At 33.7% G+C, this 23,966-nt stretch overlaps 2 protein-coding genes across 7 annotated transcripts in view; one reads left to right on the top strand and one right to left on the bottom strand.

Moving 5' to 3' along the window:
- The window catches only part of LOC148618482 (caspase-3-like), a 40,961-nt gene extending 27,899 nt beyond the window's left edge, over nt 1-13,062 (bottom strand). Inside the window, exon 1 of the mRNA XM_088577471.1 lies at nt 12,927-13,062. Within this exon, the coding sequence (XP_088433597.1) occupies nt 12,927-12,994 (68 nt within the window). The 5' untranslated portion in view covers nt 12,995-13,062. The remainder of the gene's footprint in view (nt 1-12,926) is intronic.
- Nucleotides 13,063-17,978: 4,916 nt separating this feature from the next.
- Nucleotides 17,979-23,966, top strand: part of LOC148618481 (uncharacterized) — a 49,095-nt gene continuing 43,107 nt past the window's right edge. For 5 of the 6 annotated variants that reach the window (XR_015921387.1, XM_088577459.1, XM_088577461.1 and 2 more), the window contains exons 1-2: nt 17,979-18,117; nt 21,558-21,850. Coding sequence is in view for 5 of the 6 variants with exons in the window: in XM_088577459.1 (XP_088433585.1) it covers nt 21,559-21,850 (292 nt within the window). In the remaining variant the exon portion in view is untranslated. Of the gene's footprint in view, nt 18,118-18,191; nt 18,280-21,557; nt 21,851-23,966 lie in introns of those variants that run through there. The other variant, XM_088577458.1, reaches the window with a different exon arrangement.

Genomic DNA, 23,966 nt, shown 5'->3' with positions numbered 1-23,966 from the left:
AACATAGTACACAACCGTTTATTTTTTTTCAATTAGGTTTCAAAACATCTGCAAATTGTTTAATTAAAAACTCACAAATTTATGCATTTAAACAAAACAGAAAAAAAATAATCTAAGTTCTTATGGACAATTATAAGTAATGTATGCTTCTAAATATGAAGACATTTAACCACTTCACCATAATCAGTTCTTCAGAAATATGTCAAGTAATGGACCAAAACAACTACAATGATTCAAACTCAAATACAATTTAGCATTCTGTATTAGATTTATGCTTCCAATAGAATTTATCGACATTTCTCTTTCACTGACGATACTAATGAGCCTACAAATATTCATTACTCTTACTAAATACAGTTAAAATGAATAATCCAAAAGTCTCAACAACTGCCTAAAGAATTAGAATGACTTTTTGGTAAAAACCATAGGAGATGTTATTGGTTTTATTTAAAAGCTATCAGAAAACGAATTGTTCTCAGTTGATATTACTGCAAAGATACAGATTAACATTATTCAAACATTTGTTTGCCGTATACTGGCGTTTATAATACGCTGTTAGTTTTGAATGTTGGCTAACGTGTTCTTAGCAAATATATCAATGCATGTAAGAAACAAAGAAAAAGAAAAGAAAACGATATGTGAAATGAGGGAAAATCGGTGAACAAAATACAGCCAGCAACACATAGAGAACAAGTCGCGCACGCCTCAAATGATCTGAAGTATATACACACAGAAATGTAGATGTTTCGCAACAGTAGCAAGTTCCTGCTATAGGTCAATAACGAACAATTATGAATGAAATTAACACTCCAGCAAAGTCAATCAGGTCATGATCAGGTCATGGTGACGACGTTCATGTCCTGATTCTTAGTGTTGGTATTCAGAAAGTCGGTATAACTAGACAATAGAAATACTGTTAGCAAGCCCATATTAATGGCAACCTCCTTAGAGCAAATATCCAGAGCTGGATGATTCCTCTGAAGGCAAGAGACATCAATTATCTTCCTAGCACTATTGGTCTTTATCTCTCACATATATTTTCTATTTCTTCCGCCATGAATTAATTTCGTCAACGAACAGCATGACGGATGTCTTCTGGAACAGCCCCTTCCCTGTTTTTGTTGGGTTGTTGCTGCATTTTATTTTTGTAATTCATAATATTTGCCTACAAGATATGTGGACTGATGAAAGTACGGACGGGCAAACAGAAGACATAGTGATTTATGTTAAATTTTATATGTTGTGTCGAATCTTTCAAAATGTCTTTAGAAAAAAGCTTACTCCGTTTAGAGATTCATTGTAGGTTAGTTTCAGAATGTTTATCATATTTTTAACTTTGTAATTTTAATGTCATCCAATTGATTAATTGTCACCTTTAACATGTAAAATAATATTCGAAGGCACCAAAAGAAATCATGCGAAGTTGAATTGGGGTTGGTTTTCAACAGTTTCAGTACGATAAGTCCATTGGTTTCTCAATATTGGAAGATTTGTTTCGCTAATCAAAACGTAAATCAAAACTGACGAAATTCTAGAGGAGTTGTGCATTTTCTATCTATTAAACGCAAAGTCGGATATTCGAGCTGAAATGAATATTGTGAAAAGATTTGATTATTAATACTAAAATCTGATTTCATGTAAAGAAAGTAAATATGTTTAAGTTGAATTATACTGTTTTAACGTAAATAGTGCAAGATAAAATCGTATATGACCATGAAAAATTGGGGTGCAATAAAAGAATCCGCCAAATATTTATAATGAAAGGGAAGATTCATTTGTATTCCAATCAGTCCTTGTACGATAATCAAATCTTCTATTTGCTCGTTATCGATCTGTCAGGCTGACACAAACTATTCTTACCCTCCAAAATAATTATGTAAACCCTGTAAATCTTAATCTAATACTAGTATACCGACCTGTCATACTCTAAACATAGGATGCATAGTAATTCAGTTTTGTTTCTACTTGGATGATTGCAGAGAATTCAGAATAATTGAATTAGTGGAAATCTCAAACGAACTACATGTGGGTACTTCTGATTCAGTGACCTTAAAACCAGATATCGCTTCCCAAAATAAATTATCATATGATCAAATTATTTTTACTCAAAAGAGATTTCAGCTGTGAACTGTGTTTATATCCTGTGGGAAAAATGGCTGAAACAAGCAACGGCATGACACATAGATAAGTATAGGAACAATAACATCAAAATATTAAATATGGATCAGTGGCGGACCAAGAGGAAGGAAGCAGGTGATTTTGCAACCCCCTTTTTAATGAAAAAATTGTCATTATCATTTGTAAAATGGACAAAAAATGGCAAATAATGTCTTTGCCCCTCCCCTTTCTTTGATGAACCCCGACTGTCATCCCTCCTTTTTTAAAAGTTATCCTGTGCTAAGAAGTTGAGTGCAATATAAAATGTCCAAACAAACTTCATCAATTTTCAAATGTCGTAAACAAGTCAAATTGAAAAATCTATACACATGGGGCTGTTTGAATGTTACAACAAATAAACGAAAATGGATAGGGCGAAATGTGAAGACGCTTCGTTTGCGGTTGCCTTCTCCCTCGATTTTAATGAGCAGATAAAGATATGGGGTATCTAATGTCATTCTTCAATGGAGATACCTGATATATACAGCGAAAAGCGAAATCAGTGTCGGATCCGAAAAGGGGACCTGCTGACTGGTGTTAGGGAAATGACTTGCTTCGGTGGTTTCCACTTTTTTCATCAACACAATCAATCTTGAACTTAAGCATAAGCGCCCCCTCGTTTGACCCGCCTATGAAGAAAAAAATAATTGACCAAATGCCTTCCTTTTGATAAAGATTTGGTTATAAAGTTGGCTTAATAGTACTGATGAAAGAAATTAAGGTGTAAGGGAGACGTAGTCTGTCCCCTTTGGAAAGTTTATAGAGTATTGGGAAAATATGTCCAATACTGAAGATTAAATCGTTAATTATCAACATTTCTTCAAAATATTTTCTGGTGATAAAGAAGACTTCATCCACTCTGAAAGAAAAGCAATTTCTCTTTTCTATTTTCGGTCTACCCGTTTCCTGGCATAGTATCTCATGATAACAGAACCATAGGGGGAATGAAATGAATAATAGTAGTATGAACAGTGAAATGGTTTTAGTATCAAAGTCTTTGTGAAGTTAAATTGTACGTGCAAAGGCCAAAAGTAAAGGAATAAGAAATGAATAGAAAAGATTACTGTAAAGTAGCTTAATCCCTTTCATTTGGTGAGATCCATGTTTTCTTGTAGATATCTCTGGGAGGAAAGATAATGACGCCTACCATAAGGTTGTTCAATCCACAAATATTCATCTCTCAACATCCATGTTTACCCATTGTTTGATCTCTACCTTCATTACAACTTCGAACTTTGGCATTGAAATCTTAAACGATTAGCAAAACGTCATTCACTGATGTAATATTCATATCTTATTGCAATTGTTCATAGAAGATGCACATCTCCAGTCTCATTAGGGGTTGCTAAACATGTTATGATCTTTCTCTGTGTGCATTCTATTAAAACAAACAAAACTTTCATGGATAGGCTTCCATTTCATTGAGCTTTTCTACCTGTAGGTGTCATATTGATAGAATCACCTTCTGTGTACTGATCATCTCTTCTAAAATAAATGATGGTATTGTTTGAGTGTGTTGTTACTACTCAACTTCCTGTCCATCTACTTTCACTGACTCCTAATATAACAACATTGTATATTTTCATTTCTTTTTTTTGTGCTTTGTTTTATATTGCTTTTTATGCCTCATACATCATCCGCACATTATCATCAATGGTCGCTGGATACATTTTCTTGAAACGTTGGGAAGAAGTTAGCAGTGACCACCGTCTACTTATTGCTAAGATAGAACTATAGTTAGGAAAGTCTACGAAAATCAAATTAAATAAGTACTAAATCGCTCTGACCCAAATGAAACACCAGGTATCAATGACAGGTTTGGTGAACCAATGGATGAACATCTTCAACTACCGCAAAGAGAAGAAATAAAAGCTGCAATCAAACACTTGAAAAATAACAAAGCTCTTGGCATTGTCACTTGACCAGTGAATCAGATATACAAAAAAAATGCTATAGATCAGTTACACATCTTGTTCTCCAGGATATGAGTCTAGAAATACTTCCAGATAATTTGTGTTAAGGACTTATTGTCAAGTTACCAAATACCAAAAACAAAAGGGTGATAGAAAGGACTGTTCTAACTAGTGTGGTTACCATTCCCGCCAAAATAGTTTCAACTTGATTTAGATCTAAATGTGCCTGAATTTATTACATTTTACAGAACGAAACAATGAGCAATACATCGAATTTAACAGAAAACTACATCTAAACGTCCTATAGACTTAAAAAAACATTTGATAGCGTACATTCTGAAAGCCTTTGGAAAATACAAAATACATTTGATTTCTTTTTTACACTGTAATGTATTAAAATAAGCCAATAGTGTGAAAGATGAGCGGAGTTTGTTTTGCGTGCTACACGTGCATTTATGTCTGTATTATGTATCTTTAGTTATAGATTAGATTTGATAGCCAAAACAATGCGTTTAGTTCCCAGGCCATAAAATAACACCAAAGCGATATTACATTAGCGACAAGGATGGTGATTTTCTCTATAAAAAAACAAATAGAGGATGAGGATTAAATTCCGATAGAACTGTTAGTGAAGTTTAAATTCTGATGTATACGTGATAAGATTAAATTCTGATATATACGTGATAGGATTAAATTCCGATTTCACATTAAAACAATGGCTGGACATTTGGACTTCCATGCACCAGAACCGTTTAAAGTTATTGGTGAAACAAACCTTGCGAAATCCTAGGAACAGTATTTAAAACGGTTCGAGTATTACGTAAAAGCAACCAGAGTGTCTAAAGATGAACAGAAAAGAGCTTTGCTACTACATATAGCTGGACATGAAGTACAAGACATTTTCGAAACATTTACCGATCCGGGAACTAAATATCATCAAGTTGTTACGGCACTGAACAATTATTTTGAACCAAAGAAACATATACAGTTTGAGAGACATATGTTCAGGAAAGCTAAGCAACACGACAGAGAAACAATAGATGATTTTATTGTGAGAATTTCAAAACTCTGTATCGCTTGTGACTTTAGGCAAGACCAACGTGAAGATATGATTCGAGACCAAATTGTTGATGGGTGTAAATCAACCGAATTAAGAAGGAAGCTACTAGCAGCGCAAGAACTAACTTTAGAAAAAGTTTAGAGACTTGGCAGAACATTTGAATTAGCTGTAACACACTCCGAGAAGATGGAAAATAGCAACAAACTCGAGCCGTGTATAGACGATCCAGACATAAACAAAATCAGACAAAAACCGAAGCAATTCAAATCTCGAGGTGCTCCGAAATCGTATCCGGAAAACAACAGGGAAAGATTGTCACACGCAACTGCTCAATGTTACAGATATGGAAATACGGAACATTACGGAAGAGATTGCAGAATATCTCGAAATATTACATGTCGTAAATGTGGAAAAATCGGACATTTTGCAAGAATGTGCAAGACAAAATCAACAAAAAATGTTCACGCGATTAAGGACGAAGAATTGGAATTATTTACATTGTATGGAACAAACTATGCTGTCGTTCCGTTATCTATTGAAGGTAAAGTTGTCGATTTTCTCATTGATTCAGGGGCTTCTATCAACGTAATAGACAGAAAAACATTTGAGAAGTTAAAGGTATCAAAATCTCGAGTTCAGAAATGTGCAGTCAATGTATTTCCGTATGGTAGCAAAATACCTTTAGAAATGTTTGGCAAGATTACATTGAGAATGACTATTAAATATAACAAGCATGATGTAGAATTTCACATGATTAAGGGAAATGGAAGGCCGTTAATTGGCTATAAAACTGTTACTGGGTTAGGATTGCTCCACATCGAAATGTTAAATAGTGTCAACAACCTTTCTAACTCCAACACAGACAGGATAATCAGTTCATTTGAAGACAGACTCGTAGGTCTTGGTAAACTTAAAGACTTCAAATTGAAATTGCACATAGACAAATCAATAAAACCTGTTGCTCAGCCAGTACGAAAAATTCCGTTTAAAATGAGAAAACAAGAACTCCGACGTAATAGAGAAAGTCAGTGGTCCGACACCATGGGCTTTAGGCTTGGTAGTAGTGCCTAAGAAAAACAATGAAGTCCGTCTGTGCCTAGACATGCGACAAGCAAACGTAGCTGTTCAGAGAGAACGTTTTCCGATTCCAAATATAGAGGATGCTCTGCAACAGATGAATGGATCTGCGATATTTTCTCGACTAGATCTAAACTAATCTTTTCATCAGATAGAATTAGAAGAAGAGTCGCGTTATATCACCACATTCGTATGTCACAAAGGCCTGTACAGATACAAGAGACTGATGTTTGGAATTAATTCCGCATCCGAGTTACACCAACGTGTTATTGAGCAGACAATACAAGACATACCAGGTTGTAAAAATATTGCCGACGATATAATTATCTATGCGCAAAACCAAGAAGAACATGATAAAACACTTCGTGCATTGCTTACCCGACTCCGTGAAAAGAATCTAACCTTGAACCGAGGCAAATGCAGAAATCAATTGAAATTCATGAGACATTTATTATCAAAGGATGGTGTCAAACCTGATACAAACAAGATCGAAGCAGTACGTAATTTTGAGATGCCAACGACACCAGCAAGTGTCAAATCTTTCTTGGGATTAGTTAATTTTTGTGCTAAATATATTCCAAATTTCGCAACAATTGCAGAACCGCTTCGCAAGTTGACAAGAAAAGAAGTTGAATGGCACTGGACTGCCGAACAACAAACAGCATTTGAAACACTAAAACAATTACTCACAAGTGCCGAAGTAATGGCATACTACAACCAAAATGCCGAAACAAGTAGCATCATGGATGCCTCTCCTTTTGGTATAGGGGCAATCTTAACACAAAAGCAAACCAATGGTGACTATAGGCCAGTGGCCTACGCAAGTTGAACATTAAGCCCGGTCGGAAGAAGGTATTCACAAACAGAGCGTGAGGCTCTAGGAGTTTACTGGTGAATCCGTCGTTTCAATGTGTATTTGTATGGAATGGATTTTACCGTATTTACTGACCACAAACCTTTAGAACGAATTTTTATCGCAGCACATCAAGCGCCGCCACGCATTACAAAATGGGTTCTAAACCTACAAAATCACAGGTTCACAGTGAAATACCGACCAGGATATTTAAATGCAGCTGACATATTGTCACGTTCGCCAATGAAAGGCAGTGTAGGAGATGATAGTAATGAAACAGAACATTACGTTAATTATATTGCAGTCAGTGTATGCCCGAAAGCGATGACTTTGAAAGAAATTGAAAATACATCCGCACGAGACAAAACAATGAATCAAATTCGAAATTGTATTGCAAAAAACAAGTGGTCTAAATAAGGACAGATGAAGCCATTTTATCTTGTCTACAAAGAACTAAAACAGTGCAGACCTCAATAATCCTCAAAGGGGCAAAAATAGTGATCCCAAGTAATCAGCGAAAACACGTTCTTAGTCTTGCTCACAAATCGCATCAGGGAGTAGTTAAAACAAAGCAGTTACTACGTGAAAAAGTTTGGTGGCCACATATTGACTCCGATGTAGAATCATTGATTCAATGTTGTCATGCTTGCCAGTTAGTATCAAATCCGCCTCGACCGCCAACTGTTACAATGTCAGAGTTACCTGACGTTCCTTGGGAAAAATTAGCTATCGATTTAAGCGGTCCGTACTAAAACAACGAATATCTGTTAGTAGTTATCGATTATTATTCCAGATTTCCAGAGGTTGACATTATCAAATCGATTTCGACTGCCACAATCATTAACAAATTGCGCCGAATATTCTCAGTCCATAGATTATGTGCAGAAATAGTTTCTGATAATGGCAGTCAATTTGTGTCGGACGAATTTAAAGCGTTTCTTAATGATAATGGTATAGAACACACCCGTGTCACACCGTATTGGCCACGTGCTAATGGTCTTGTAGAGAATTTCAATAAGACTTTAAAGAAAACTATACGCGCCGCATGTGCTGAAGGAAAAAACTGGCATGACGAATTGTACAATTCCCTATTATTGTACCGTGCAACACCTCTTTCAACGACTGGATATGCTACCGCATCTCTACTATTTAACAGAACTGTAAAGATCAAATTACCTTGCTTGATCAACAACAATGTGCCAAAAAGACTGAAGGAACGAGATGCTAAAAAGAAAGCTGCCGAAAAACACTATGCAGATAAGACAAAAGCAAAGAACTACCAGATATTTCGTGAAGGACAAAATGTAATTCTTACAAAGAGAGGTGGAGATAAACTTTCGCCAAAGTTTGAAAATAAAGTGTACAAAGTTGTAAAGCAAAGTGGAACAAGTGTCCATGTGAGGTCAGATAACGGTAAAACTTTCTATAGAAACGTCTCGCATGTCAGACCGTATTATGGACAATTTACAGACAAAATCGGGACGACCATTCCGTTAATGATCGACCACCAAGAGATAAGAAGAAACCTCGACGATTTAATGACTTTGTGTCCGCTTAGTAGACAGTGCACTGGGACTTGGACAAATGTTTAGTATTAGTTTTGTTGTGTGTAAGGGGAAGAGTGATAGATTTATAGACTCATTTGGATAATTAAAATTTCTTTAACTGGAATGATATGTTTACAGTTTCATGGTTGATGAATATCTTGCTATTGACATTGACAGTAAAACTAATTATTTTGCTACAGTAAAGTTTTAATTCAAAAACAAGGGAGAGATGTAATGTATTAAAATACGCCAATAGTGTGAAAGATGGGCGGAGTTTGTTTTGCATGCTACACGTGCATTTATGTCTAAGTCTGTATTATGTATCTTTAGTTTTAGGTTAGATTTGATAGCCAAAACAATGCGTTTAGTTCCCAGGCCATAAAATAACACCAAAGCGATATTACATACACAAAACAGGGATTAATAGAAATGCTTATCCAGTTTTAGAGAAAGAAAAGGAATGTTCTGTGAAAAAAAAACACGCTGATTCTTACAAAAGAAGTCTTGATTGATGTTGTTGATATGTTGGAATTTTTGGTCGACAACATTTTTGGCGAATTTGGTGGACATGTGTTTAAGCAGACCATTATAATACCTATGGGAACAAGGGGTACCACAGAAAAAGTAGAAACGAACGAGTATGCCCGTTTTTCAATTTCAGTTTACATTATGCGGGTGATATATTGCCTCTGAATAACCTAGTTTCAAGGTTTACTTGTGTACTTATAACTGATCAGCCCGAATACACTTGGAATTAGATTAATTACTAGTAATTGAGATAACTAATACCTCACCGGCCTAATACCTAGACCTTAACTTATACTTTGATACTACACAACGTTTAAAATTTATAACAAACGGGATGATTTGGACTATCAAGTTGTAAACGTTCTCTTTATAAGTGGTAACGTACCATCATACTAAACCTATGGAGTAGACATTTCACAGTTGATCCGTTATTGTCAGGCCAGTGATTTGTACACAGACTTTTATTGCACCTCACCGATACTGTTGAATTAGTTTAGGGAGTATATTAAACCTTTATTGATATCATCACTACCGACGGTCTTCGTTACATTTAAAAGACCTATATGAAGTTGAGCGACAAGATAACTTTATTAAGGTGTCATGTTTTACCGGGTTGACCAAAAGCCCAACTTGACATATACTATCTCCTTTGGCTTATTATGTCAGAGGAGCTACACATCTAGGTCTCCATTGCAAGTCTTTAATCACACAACCATCATGTTTGGTCGTTAAAATTACACAGAGATTCATGTCATTTATTTAAGAATCTTTAAAATAATTCAGTTAATTTTCGCATATTTTAACTACAACACGAGATGATTGTGCAATTTATCTATTTTGGATAATTTTCTAGACTTTCCGTATTATTTACATAATTTTTAAACTTTGTTAACAAAAATGAAACGGTCCTGATGAAAAAAGCTCTGTCGTTTTATGCCTCCGCCATGACAACGTGTCGGGGGGCTACAATTTTGAAGCTGGACCATGTTTTACCCAATTACAAAGTGCCGCCGGTGGAACAGGATATCCATATAACCCTAACCAAAATCTCAATAATTTTGTTGAAGTTCTTATTACAACTGCTCCGGTGTTTTCCCATGAAATTCTACAATTCTGAGTACAAACAGAAAAAAAGGCCTACCTCAATATGCAAATCAAGTAAGACTTTAACAAGAAGAAAACTTAAGCCATAACCAACAATTACCTTCAACAATAAATCGCTGGGAGAAGAATAAAAATTCTGCCCGAAGAAATGTAATTAGCAAGTACAATGCAACTTGAAAAAAAAAAGAAACAGATTCTAGAAGGGACCCAAAAGCAACATCAAACAAGTGGCTGCAAAATGGACAATATCAGTTGGCAAACGAAATAGATGAAGACCAAAAGAAAATTGGCCAAAAATCATGAACAGCGAGTTCAATAGTATGGGAAAGAACTTTGGCTAAGTAAAGAAATTTCAAAATACCCCCACTTAGCAAAAGTTCATGAGTCAAATATGGAACACTGATACCTCAGCATTTTCTCTTTTTAAGTGTTTACCGAAAAATATGATAGTATCATGAAAAAGAAGATCAAGTGCTGAAAGTTAGATATCGTGGATACCTGTCTTCCGACAGCGACATAACATAAGGTAGAGTATACCAATACAATATCACACCAATAATTACTTAGAACATTTTTTTTTTCAAATAGGCATACCATTTGTTGAACATATGTAAATTTCGGTTATTTTTAAAGATAACTCACACCTCAATAAATAGTAGCAAAGTTTAGAAAAAATTCAATTGAAATAATTGCTTCATCTAAAACTGTATCGTAAAATGTTTGAATAAAAGTCGCATGAAGTATAATGGTATCAGACAGTGGAGGAAACACGGGCGATTTTGGGTGTTTTTTATTTCTCTTTTTTAATGTAGATTTCATATTTAACAAATACATTATTGAGATTTTAAAAAATATGTTGACAATAAATTTATCCATTCTATACGCATTAAAGTCCAGGAATATACAATACCGAATTTTAAAAAAATGGTTGACTCCCACCCCTTATGTTCCGGGCGCTCGTCCAATTGTGCCGAGATTGTAGACGGTTCAATCATTAATCTTTAGGTAGAAAACCATAATTAACATCCATTTAAAACAAGATTAAGTTCAGTATGGTTCTGTAACTGTTACTACAATATAGTCCATAGAATGTGTATAACGGAAACACCGCCACGTTCCCTGTGGTGTCTTTTGGGCGGAAAAGTTTATATAAATATTACTCTGTATTTAGTAAATGAAATACATAGAACAAATTATACTAAGTCCTATGAATGCACCACATAGTAATCATTGGCTATAACATACAATTTGTAATGTAAGGAAACGGTTATGGACTATTATTTAACGATAATTTGCTACATCGGTAAACAATTCTATTCCTGACTTGGCATTACGATGTTAATTTCTATTAAGTCTTTAGAACGATTATATAAATTAATAATCACAATTTGGCATAATTAGACTTTCAATTGAAATACTTGTTTGTTGTGTTTGTCTGTTTGTTTGTTTGTTTGTTTGTTCATGAAGCCGTTAATGCTCACAAGGCAAGAGAGTCCTTTATACACATCCACCACCAAGTTTTACTGGAAACTGCCGACGGTAGTTAAATCTGATTTACGATAATATTGTGTTTAGGTGGCGGTGAGTACTGGATCAAGTACTTAAAAATAAATTTTCAAATCTAACACACCATGGATTTCAACGGGTAACACAGTCATGTAAGGGTGAATTTTCATAAAAAGTGGTATCCAAGCTTTGAATTAATTTGTGTAAAAACACAATTCATTGATCGTGCTTCAGTATTACTTATTTTGTCAGAATTCTAAAAATATATCATAGATTATACAGAGAAATAAGAAAGCTTTTCATGTGACCAGGTAAATGTTAACCAAAAAAAAAATAAAAAATAAATAAATAAATAAAATAAACACGTGCTTTTGGTCTATTATTTAAAGAGTGTGTGGCCCCCACCTGGTTTCTACAACAACTACTTCTTTTAACTGAACACTGATAATAATATTGGTTATAAAAGACAAAACTTTAGTACTGGAAACTTTTTAATGGTATGTTTTTTGTTATGTTTTGTTTGTTTTGGGTTTTGTTTGTTTTGTTTTGTTTTGTTTATTTTTATTTTGTTTTCTTGGTTAACGATTTTAGAGTGTGTATGATGTGTCAACCTAAAATAAATACTGAATTCAGGTGAAAGTCTTATTTGTAGATTTTTATTTCATTATACTAAAAAAATAATTGCATTTCAACTGCAGAACTCGTGTAAAATATTGCGTTCCCTGATAAATACTAGTTTTTAGAACAGTATTCAGACTTGAAGCTTTATAGTCAGTGTATAGGTATATGAGAATATAGTGCATGAAAATGACTACTTTGTCTTATAAACAATTTATAGTTATTTGAAAGTATAGCGCGTGAAAACGACTACTTTGTCTTATAGTCAATGTATAGTTATATGAGAGTATAGCGCATGAAAGTGACTACTTTGTCTTGCAGTCACTGTATAGTTTATATGAGAGTATAGCGCATGAAAATGACTACTTTGTCTCATTTGAGATTTTCCATGTATAACACATTTATAGTTGTTTCTTTTCTCTTTTTTTGTCAAATGTATTTATACTTTTTAATCTATCTTTTTCCCCTTTTTTTGTATTTATCAAAAACAATAAATAAATTGAAATTTTAATAAATGGAAATTATTTTTTCACATGAACCCAATAAATAAGTAATCAACTGACCTGAATCTCCTGAGGAGATATGGTGAAGTGGATTCTGCTGAGGACGGACTTAATCGTGGAGACGACATTCGTCATTTTATCATCGATCCAGCTCCCGCAATTTTATAGCAGCGAAGTCCATGAGATCTAGGGCGATAAAATGATAGTATTTTCCGTGATATCTGATTCATCAGAACGTGTCAAGATTGATCTACACAACAATGCATTTCTGATAGATTTTGGTGACGGATTGTAGGGAAGCAAATTAAATGCCCTTTATAGATTTCTTTAAAAAAGATGTTGTGTGACAATAAAACAATAATTATATGACCAAACAAGCTGATTTATCGATATCAATGATAGCTGTTTTGTTTTTTGTTTTTTGCTTTTTTTTTGTTTTTTGTTTTTTGTTTTTTGTTTTTTTTTGTTTTATAGAAAACAAATATTATGAATGGCTACATTGAAATATTCGTGTAGAAATTGTTACATGTTTAGTATGCATAAGAAAGCATTCTTACGTCATACAAGCCTATCGGAGTATCAGTGTTTAAATTAACTTCGTCGCGTCCATTTTCTGCTCATCTCTCAAAAGCGATACAAATTAAATTGATGAAATAAAGTTCTAGCGATAAATTGCATAAAAAACTCTCTACGGTTTTACTCTGATCACAAATGTTCGAATACATACACTCAAATTATATTTGCTATGGCAAACACCGTACCACTGACCAGATCCTTACCAACTTACTACATGACACATATTTTTAACATTGTTATTTTCTTGGTACATCAACCAGTAATTAAAAAAAACTTGTGTGAATCAGATTGTTATTGTCACAGTAGAACGCCAGCTGCACGTGATATAGTAATAATATAAATAAACTTCTTAATATCGTAACGGTACAAACTGTTATATCGGGAAGTTGAAGTATTGTATTGGTTTGATACAATTATAAGGGACTAACAAAACAGTTTTGTCATGTCTGAAGGTTTGTATATCATGAAATGATTTGACTAGGGAAATGCTGAAGATCTGTATATGTGGCTTGTGTATACATTTATGGATACAAGAAAAGTATTTAAAAAAATGGGTGTATAAGCCATAATACTCGTGATCTATGTTTTGTCAGTTTTTCATTCAATCAAATATCACACCATAGACCTTATATTACTAACAGTAGTCAGTATCGCTTTCATGCAGACAGAAATTGTTAATAATCTCATGTTGACATTTTCACATAGTACGTGTACTTTCTTTACACCATAGATTTTTAACGTAATTTTTATTATTTCTTTGTCTATTATGACTCATTTTCAAGAAAATATATTGTCTTTCGAACTGTGCAAAGTAAAGGCCCAGAAATCCGGAATTATGAGGGGGACTGGGCTCAGAGAGGTCCGCAATAGTAATTTTACAATGGCGGGTAATCAACCAAAATTTTCAAGAATAAAGACGACTTTATATGCATCTGTATATAAAAACAAATAAAAAAGCAAATTTTTTAGTCAGCTAATGAAATTCTTCATGCAGTGCCGTCAACATCTACAATGATATGAACCAAACTCACTTTCACATATGAGAGCCCCTTATGAGGCCAAATCTATATAGATTAGTTGTGTTGGTAGCGTGTTGTATACTGCATGGTCTTAGTAAAGAAACTGGATGCGATAGGGTTCCATTATCCAAACTCCACTTCAGTTTTCTCTCAGTTGATTCTCCAACGTGCCCCTTGTTTTTTATGATTCTTCTTCCATTTTCTCTATTCCTGTTACACCATTCCTCGATTTCCTACAACTTTACTTTTTTTCCGGCTGTTTCCATGTGAACTTACTGGTCCCTTCTTTTCGTCTGTCTCAGTGCCTATGGTATCTACGTATCCGACTCTTATCCCTGATTGTTGAATTGTGCTTGTTACAGGCTATATTTCGATCCTCCCTGTGCGTACTTCCAAATTCGAGCTTAATTATTCTAATCTTCTCATCCCTAGGATCTCTTGGATTCAAGGCTATCTTTGTTCTAGTTCTTTTAAATTCCCAAACATGAGGTGAAATTGGCAGTTTGAGTTTGAAGATCTGCTGTAGAGCCATATGCTTGTGAAACAACCAGACGTCTCCTTAGGATCTTAAAGAACTCGTCTGTGATACATGGAACTTCATAGAGAATCAATGGCTATACCAATACAGGAAGTAGACCATTTTGAAAGGTCTTTAGTGGAATCCGAGTTGCTCATTTGCTTTTGTTACTCTGTATGTATGATTTTAGTTACTTTATGTTTTTTGTTGTGTGTGTCTGTTTTCCATGTCTGGTCTTTGTCCCTGGATTACATTCTTTTGATTGTCGCTATAACCTTGGTTCCCTTGATTACTCTTTCCCTTATTACTCCTTGGTGTTACTAGTCTTTCAATGTTGCATCGAACCACTTCCACAAACACGTGATTGGCTTGTCTACTAGTAACAGTATATCCTCATTTTTTATCCTCAGAAAAAAATCTTGATCCTTTTCCTTATGATCAGGCGTCTGGATTTTTATGTTTTGAATTTCACTCTTGCTCAACTAAACATATCAACGAGGGCTTCAATATCCAATATATTTGCACATTTGTTGTTGTTATGTTGGTTATATCGTCAACAAAGCCTCTATTAGTTGGTAATATGGTGTCTGAAGACATCTAAAGGTAAAAATATGGACTCTCTTTCAGCCGCTTTAATCATTAAATAAATTCCCACTAAAAATAATTAAGACCACCGGTATGGTGCAGCATATCACAATGCCTCTATTTAGCTACTGTCATATTTTTGTTACTAATCCAACGGTGAACATGAGATGTATGTTGTGTAAATTGCTATATCTTTCCATGGATATTCTCTGGAAGGTTTGTATGGGGCTTTCATAAGCAATGCGTATGGTAAAGTGACATATGCATTCGCTAAATCCACCTGTTGTTAAGTCATCATGCACGGTTGATTTTTGTTTCTTTAGTGAGTTATGAGATGGCATTTGTGTGTTCTAAGCACCCTAAAAAAAACCCGGAATGCCATTTTTTTAAAAAATATATGTGTGTATGTGTATTTGTTGGCACACACATACACATATATGTTGACCCGTTGACCCGGCCAACGAAAGCTATATTTTTATATAGCCTGGCTGGCCGAGTGGTCTAGGGCTCTGGATTTTGTGCAGGCGGTGTTGCCGTAGATGTCACAACGGTACGAGTTCGAGTCCCGCGGAGGGAACGACCAAAAATTTGCATCGCAAATTTGACAGCTCTAACATCGTTGGGAATTTTTCAGACCTTTCTATACATTTACATTATCTTCCTTGTATCAATTTGATCCGATGGAGCAGTGTAGCGAACAGAGTCGTCACATTCTGAGACGTTGTATATATATATAAAAGTCTAAAGGGTTGTACATCGATACCGATAAAGATGTTAATACACTATTATAAAATATACAATGTTCATATTTTGTTTACTGCACTTCGCGCAATAAACAATACGCACATGGAAAATTTATGCTATTTTTCAATAGACAAAATTTTTATTCTTGCCAATTCTTATGGCAAGCCAAAGTGAACAAAAATGGGCATTTTCTAATATTAAAAAAATGATTTTTTACTATTACAAATTCATTTTCTAATATTACAAATTGGATTTCTTATATCACCATCCTCCCAAGTCGGGGTTTGAAGTCAACTTTCGCTCACTCAAAGCGAAGGTGGACTCAAAACCCTGACTTGGAAGGATGTATATCACAAAACACTTTTTTGATGTTAAAAAAAATCATTTTTTGATATTAAAAATTCAATTGAATTTCTAATATTAAAAACTATTTTTGAATATTAGAAATTGATTTTCTAATATTAGAAAATGGATTTGTCGTATTCAATGACGATTTTTTAATATTAGAAAATCATTTTGTAATATCAAAAAATGTGACTGATTTTCTAATATTACAAATTCATTTTCTAATATTACAAATTCATTTTCTAATATTACAAATTCAATTTGTAATATTACAAAATGTATGATATTTTGTAATATTACTAAATCAGGAACGATTTTTTTAATATAAGAAATTGATTTTATAATATTAGAACATGGATATGTCGTATTCAGTTACGATTTTTTAATATTAGAAAATCATTCTGTAATATAAAAAAATGTGACTGATTTTCTAATATTACAAATTCATTTTCTAATATTACAAATTCAATTTGTAATATTACAAAATGTATGATATTTTATAATATTACTAAATCAGGAATTTGTAATATTAGAAAATGAATTTTTAATATTAGAAAATAAATTTGTAATATCAGAAAATAAGTGTTTCCTAATATTAAAAATGATTTTTTTAATATTACAAAATAGAGTTCTAATATCACAAAACACTTTTTGATATTAAAAATGCAATTGAATTTCTAACATTAAAAAACGGTTTTTTAATATAAGAAATTGATTTTATAATATTACAACATGGATTTGTCGTATTCAGCTACGATTTTTTAATATTAGAAAATTATTTTGTAATATTAAAAAAATGTGACTGATTTTCTAATATTACAAATTCATTTTCTAATATAACAAATTCATTTTCTAATATTACAAATTCATTTTCTAATATTACAGATTCAATTTGTTATATTACAAAATGTGTGATATTTTATAATATTACTAAATCAGGAATTTGTAATATTAGAACATGAATTTTTAATATTACAAATTGAATTTCTAATATTAAAAAATCTTTTCTAATATTAAAAAAGTGATTTTGTAATATTGGAAATACATTTTCTAATATTACAAAATATTGATTTTTGTCCACTTTTGCTTGCCATAAAAATTGGCCGTACGTAAACTAGATAAGTATTACAAAAGTATTCCTACATATTTTGTATTTGAGCTTTCGCATCACGTTGATATGTTTCATAGCACTTTTTATGATGTTGTCAATGTGTATATATCATTTGCTATTTTGACTAAATGTTACACCTAAGCAAAGAGTTAGATCTACATATTTAGATAGATCCTTGACCTAAGCGTCAAATGAATTTTAAAAAATGGCGGGAAACCAAATCGAAAGTGAAAGTATAGAAGACGCGCGAATCAACATCAAAAAAGTGAGCTGAAAAGATGTTCAGTGACTTAATTTAGTTATGTTTTGAGTATGAAAAGAGTTTTCTTACTCTCTACCAACACAGTTTTACAGGTGAGCATAAATAGTGTTCTAAAAGGCACTTTCATCTGATTTTTGAAGTTAGTTTCTGTTTGAAATATTTTGAAGAAAGTGAAAGTGAATATAGTAACCGAAATTTCCAGTTTAGTACTTGTCACTCGAATGAAAGTTGATCTGAAGAAATATTTTATCGGGGTAATTATTTGATTTTCTGTTGATGAACTTATTTTAAACAAGTTGGAAACAGTGCCTGTAAAACGTTAATTGCATTTTATTTTTACTATCTAACAATCAAGTAATATAACAGATTTATATGAAATTATGTATACAGTCACAATGCTTTTTTGGTGATATATTTGTCGTATTTCAAGTCATAACTCATTAGCTTGCTCATATAGCTGCTATATTTGAAAATGCAGAAGTACTTCTCAGTGCTGTACATTGAACTTTGTACTCCAAGAGTATTTGTTCTAACTTTGTCCACTGAAATAAGTATAGAATTATTTCTGACAGTTAATTTTGCCTAACAAACAATTTGCATCACATATTTGGTTTCCTTGATAGATTTCAGGATGAACAGATCAGCATGACCATGTTGCCATTGCCATGCACACACCTTTGTTTACTGGGCAATTCAACAGTGGTCTGCATGGCCCCTTTTGGTTGTCCTCATTATTTTTGGCCATTACTTGCGAAAAACAAGTGTTGACAAATCAGAACCATCATCCACACAACATTTAGCATTTAAATTAATCAGGGAATAGTTAGTAAATATACATTGTAAAGGAGCACTAGAAGCTATCTGAATTTTCATCTTCAGTATTTGACGCTGATGCAGACATGAAGAAACAGTTCCAATACGTTTAGTTTCAACAGCTTTAAATAAAAATGCATTTGTACCCACACCCCAGTATATGCATAATTCTTCCAAAAATTCATCCTGTTCTGAAATTGCTCACTATTGCCCTCTGACGTTAAAGGTGCGATTTTTGAAATTAGTAATTGCACTTTTTGTGCATGAAAATGCCAAGTGAAGCGAGGCAAACAAGTATTTGGAGAAACATCTAGATTTCACACACAAAAAAATTGTCCAATTTTAGGTGGGGGCAGCGTATACCCGACTATGCCTGTTGTGTCATGGGTTTTGCAGATCCCATAATAGGAATCTAATTTCACATTCATTGCTACTTGTTTAATATATGGACATTTTGTTTTTTGAAATAAACCTTATGATGTGAAAAGTCTCGTCGAGTAAAATTTGAGTTTCCCTATGATTTACCTCTTAGAGAGCAAAATAAGAAAGAAAAAGCTTTTAAAATTATCTGTTAACAACTTTATTGCATATTGAATTTTAATATTAAACTTGTTTTGACGAAATGAAAAGTCAGATTAATCAGAGCTGTATTATATTGTATGCATAATATGGATGTATCATCGATCTGTTTTACTGCACGTAGTCCATCAACACCTGGTTGAATAGCCAATCCATCAAAGAAAAGCTATTCAACCGGATCTGGTAAAATGGCCCACACATAATGGGTCTGGTTGAATAGCCACAGCTTTTTTTATCAATATTTGTAAAAGTTACCACAGGAAATCATTTAAAAAAAAAACAGGTCATGACAAGGCATGACATATTTCTGAATTTTGAGTCAGATTTTTTTTTGTCAAAGGCAATTTGAAAATAAAAGAAATACATGTAGGGGTGAGCTTGAAAATTGGGTCAGGGAGATGAAAATCAAGGATTTTTTTTTATTACCTCAAAACATGCATTTTATGGTCTGGTATTTTTTAATTAATGATGAAAGTAAAAGTATTTATTCTTCAGAAAACTGGCAAATGACATTGCTTACACTTTCTTTTGGTTATAATTGTTTTAAAACACACTGTAGAAGAGGAAGTATCTTATCCCTTTCGATTCGGTATGGGAGATATATTTTTTGCATTGACCACCACATCACCAAACTCTAAGAGGGGTTAGGAAAGTACCAATGATTATGGGGGATTATCCTTATTTTCCGGGATGCTCATTGCCTTTTAAATCCTTTAGCAATTGCACCAGCACAAAATAACCAAAGCCTTTACTCACATATAAAGTGAAATGAAACAAGATTTGTAGTTGGATACCGTTAAGCTATTAATTTACAGGTCATATCCATACCTGTTGACCCTTCACATTAGGAGGATACTCCCACAGAATTAATGGGAAATGTTTAATCATCCATCTGAAAATGAATGATTTGTGGTAGATTTTTAGTTTAAACTACTATGTTATGTGAAGGTACAAAATAATTGTTTGTTTGTTTGTTTGGGTTTAACATCAGAGCAGCAATATTTCAGCTATATTCAGACGATGAGCATGAAATTGATGATAAAATGAACATGAAATGAGGAATGGAAAAAGGGGTGGGACACAAGGAGAATGAGGTCAACAAATTTTGATTGCCACTGGAAATAGGGAGAGGTGGGTAGGGTAGGGCAATTTAGCCTCCTGTGGCAGAGCCCTATGTTTCCTATTCTGGGAGAATACCACAGTAGGGTTCTTTAACGTGCGAGGAACGTGGCATCTTTCCCAACATGGGCACCACTATGGTTTGCGGTCAGGTTTTCCTTATTATAGCCTGACAACCCCAGCATGTAACACGCTAGGGGTACCCCATTCCACCACCTGGGGCACACATCCCAATTGCTCTGGGCTAGGGTTCTGAGCACTATTTAGTCGCCTTTTAAGACAAGCTTAGCGCTGCTGCAGGCCTATTCTTTTAACATCCGCACCTGCACGGAACACAAAATAATTGAATTTTAACATAAAAATGACTTGTACGTAAAAATCTTCCACATGACACAGTGTCGATGGGGAGAATCTCCACAATGAATTGTTCCAATGGTGAACAGGTATGCATATATCTGAATCGATATAAAATACATGTATCACATTCGGTTTCAACATTTAAAAAAAAAGAAATGTTCTAAATTATATTGGAAATGCAAATTTATGATTACCATACACTTTTATTTTACATTATATAATTTTTGATATGGTTTGTGTATGCTACTATTTTCACAGTAGTCAAAAACCTCCAGTGCTAACAGTCCTTTGCTGCTCCTAGATAAACAGTCAAAAACTTACAAAATTTCTCTGACTGACTGTTTGTCTGACATGTCTGTCTGTTAGACAGTATAGGGCATCTATAAAAGGATTACTGAATGTGTTCTACTTGATGAAATAGTATGATTTCTAATTTTTCAGGTAAGTATTTTTTTTTGTTCAGCCTCTTATTTGATATTCAGGATCTTGGTTATTGTTTATCATTGCTAGTTATAGAATGCTCCTGTCTTAAATCTACATGTATCCTAACTGTTCAGGGTTGGACATTTGGGGTTGAATTAAGTTGTGCACTGTGAATATTTTTTGGGGGGTTTTCAATCTCATACACATACATGTATATTTTTCTTTTTGTACTCAATTTCAGAATGGAGGACATCGATAAAACAGTATTTAATATGCTGGTGCCTATCTTTCCCAACTTAACACAGGAGGTTATTGAAGTTAGTGTTAGACATCCAAGTAACCATGGAGTACCATTAACTGAGGACGTTCTGCTACAAAGGTGTATTGACGATCTGTTAGAACTCAGAACATTCACAGAGCAGTCATTGAAGAATAAGTCAGTTGCCAAATTCTTCTCATATGATGCTAAGAAAGCTAATAAATCACCAAACCCAGCAACATATAGACAGCCAGCAGATATTGTTCGGTCTGATGGTATGTTCATATAGAGATATATTACATGTTAGTCTATTCCAGTAACAACTTTTAAAAATACAAATGTACCTTGATTAAAACCTTCGATGCTTGCCTTAAGCCACTAGCCCAAAGCCCGGGGCCAGTAAAAACTAATTTGAGTCAGTGAAATGACTATGTACATTTCTCGTTTTGGGCTAGTTGAATCTTATACAGTCCTCTATTATTCGGGCTAGTTGTTGAGAATTTTGAAGGAAAGGACTGTAAAGCATAGAATACAGTGATCGAATTTAAGGGAAGTACTTGCTAAATGCAAGATGAAGTTTATTTTTGCAAGTAGAAATTATTTCCATTTGCTAAAATTTGCTAGCGGAATTCTGTATGCCATATAGGTAAAGTCCAGAAATAAACCAAACAACTTAAATTTAGCGAGTGTAAATTTTCAGTACTTGCTACATTCAGCTAGTGGAAAAAATTGTGAAATTCAAACCTTGGAATATGACAATAGATAAAAGAGGGAAGAAAGCAAATGTAATCCTTCTATATCTAGTAAGACATGTTGGCTGTGGACAAAGTGAAATAAGCCTAAGTCCAGTCCAGTACAGTTTCATAAAGGTTTTGAAATGTCACAATTTTTTTAACCTTATGTAATTGCAAACTTTTAATTATTCCTAGAAATGACTTTTTTATTAGATTAACTGAAATGGTTCCTTCCTTTTTGGGTATGGATGATAGTAAAAAAATTGAGTTTATTTTTTCTGGTAATGATAATGGTGTATGTTGCATATGTAGGTATATACATGTAGCAAAAGGCCATGTGAGCTATTGCCATCACTATGTGTCTATCATCTGTCACTGTCATCCATTAACTTTTTCACACATCTCATCTGAAACTACTTGACTGAATTTTTTTCTTTATACAGTTTTCAGTATCTTGAAAATTTGTGATAGAATGAACCTTTCAATTGCTGAAATGATTCTTAATATAAGGCCTACAAAAGTCTTCAGGGATCGAAGTTGTCATACAACTCTATATAAGAGTTATTGCCCTTGAATGGCAAAAAATTACGATTTTTGCAATTTTCAATCAATATCTTGAAAACTATAATAGATAGAATGAAACTTTCGATTGATGAAATAATCCTCATGGTATGTCATTCCAAAGTCTTCATTGAGTCAAAATTATCGGACAATTTCTTGTTAGAGTTATTGCCCTCGAAAGTGAAAAATTTAATCAGGTGAGCGATTCAGGCTCCTGGGAGCCTCTTGTTTTATCTTGCCACCATTTCTAAAAAAGTCCATAGAGGTTGAATTGCAGAATTTTGCAAATATCTCAGACGTTTTGGTTTAGCTTGGGGATCACTCAGCTGCTTTGCATTTGACTTTTGGACCTTTCCATAACTGACCACTGGTCAATTTCTCATGTTCCAATTAATTAAATACTTATTGAATTTCTCTCCACAACCCCTAATTCTGATGCCTTCAGCTACTAGATGAAGCATTGCTTCATCCCCTCAGTGTTCTAGGATTCCTACTTCCCAATACCTGAGGCAAGTGAAATTTGGGTCAAGGAAAGTTAGGTACTTAGTTACACTTTCCCGTAGCAAGTTAAAAACTTCATATGCTGTAAGGATTTGTTTTGTTAGGAAAGTAGTCATTGACTGTGGGAAAGCTGATTTTATATGGATTTTTCTCAGAGGAAACTTCAATTCCTGAAAAATCCTAGAACACTGCTCTACTGAGGAACTTACATTACAGTTCAGGTTGATTGACGGAGTGTCCTGTCCATGGGGCTTGGCTCTACTATACCAAGTGTCGTGAGCAGTGGCCTGGAGCAAAATTTCCGTTTATTGAGTTTTTGAGTCCCAATAGCCAAACAAAGTTTTGATTTAGTTTGTAAATAAATGTGTTAAACTTACACTTAATTTTCACAATCAGCAGATTCTGATAAATCAAATATACAGGCTAAAAGTCAGTTTCTTGGTTTAGGACTTGTTTGATAAGACAAAGGGTTTAATACATACATGTATAACAGACAAATGCTTTGGATATTGGGTCACCTTGAATACCAGTACTAAAGGAAGGAAATCCTTCCATGGTATAGTCAAACAAATAATATATGAACAGTTATATTAAC

This window comes from Perna viridis, chromosome 4, assembly GCF_037379345.1.
Source record: "Perna viridis isolate PV_CMFRI_1.1 ecotype Kerala chromosome 4, ASM3737934v1, whole genome shotgun sequence".
NCBI lineage: Eukaryota > Metazoa > Mollusca > Bivalvia > Mytilida > Mytilidae > Perna > Perna viridis.
This window is presented reverse-complemented; position numbering and strand designations above follow the sequence as displayed.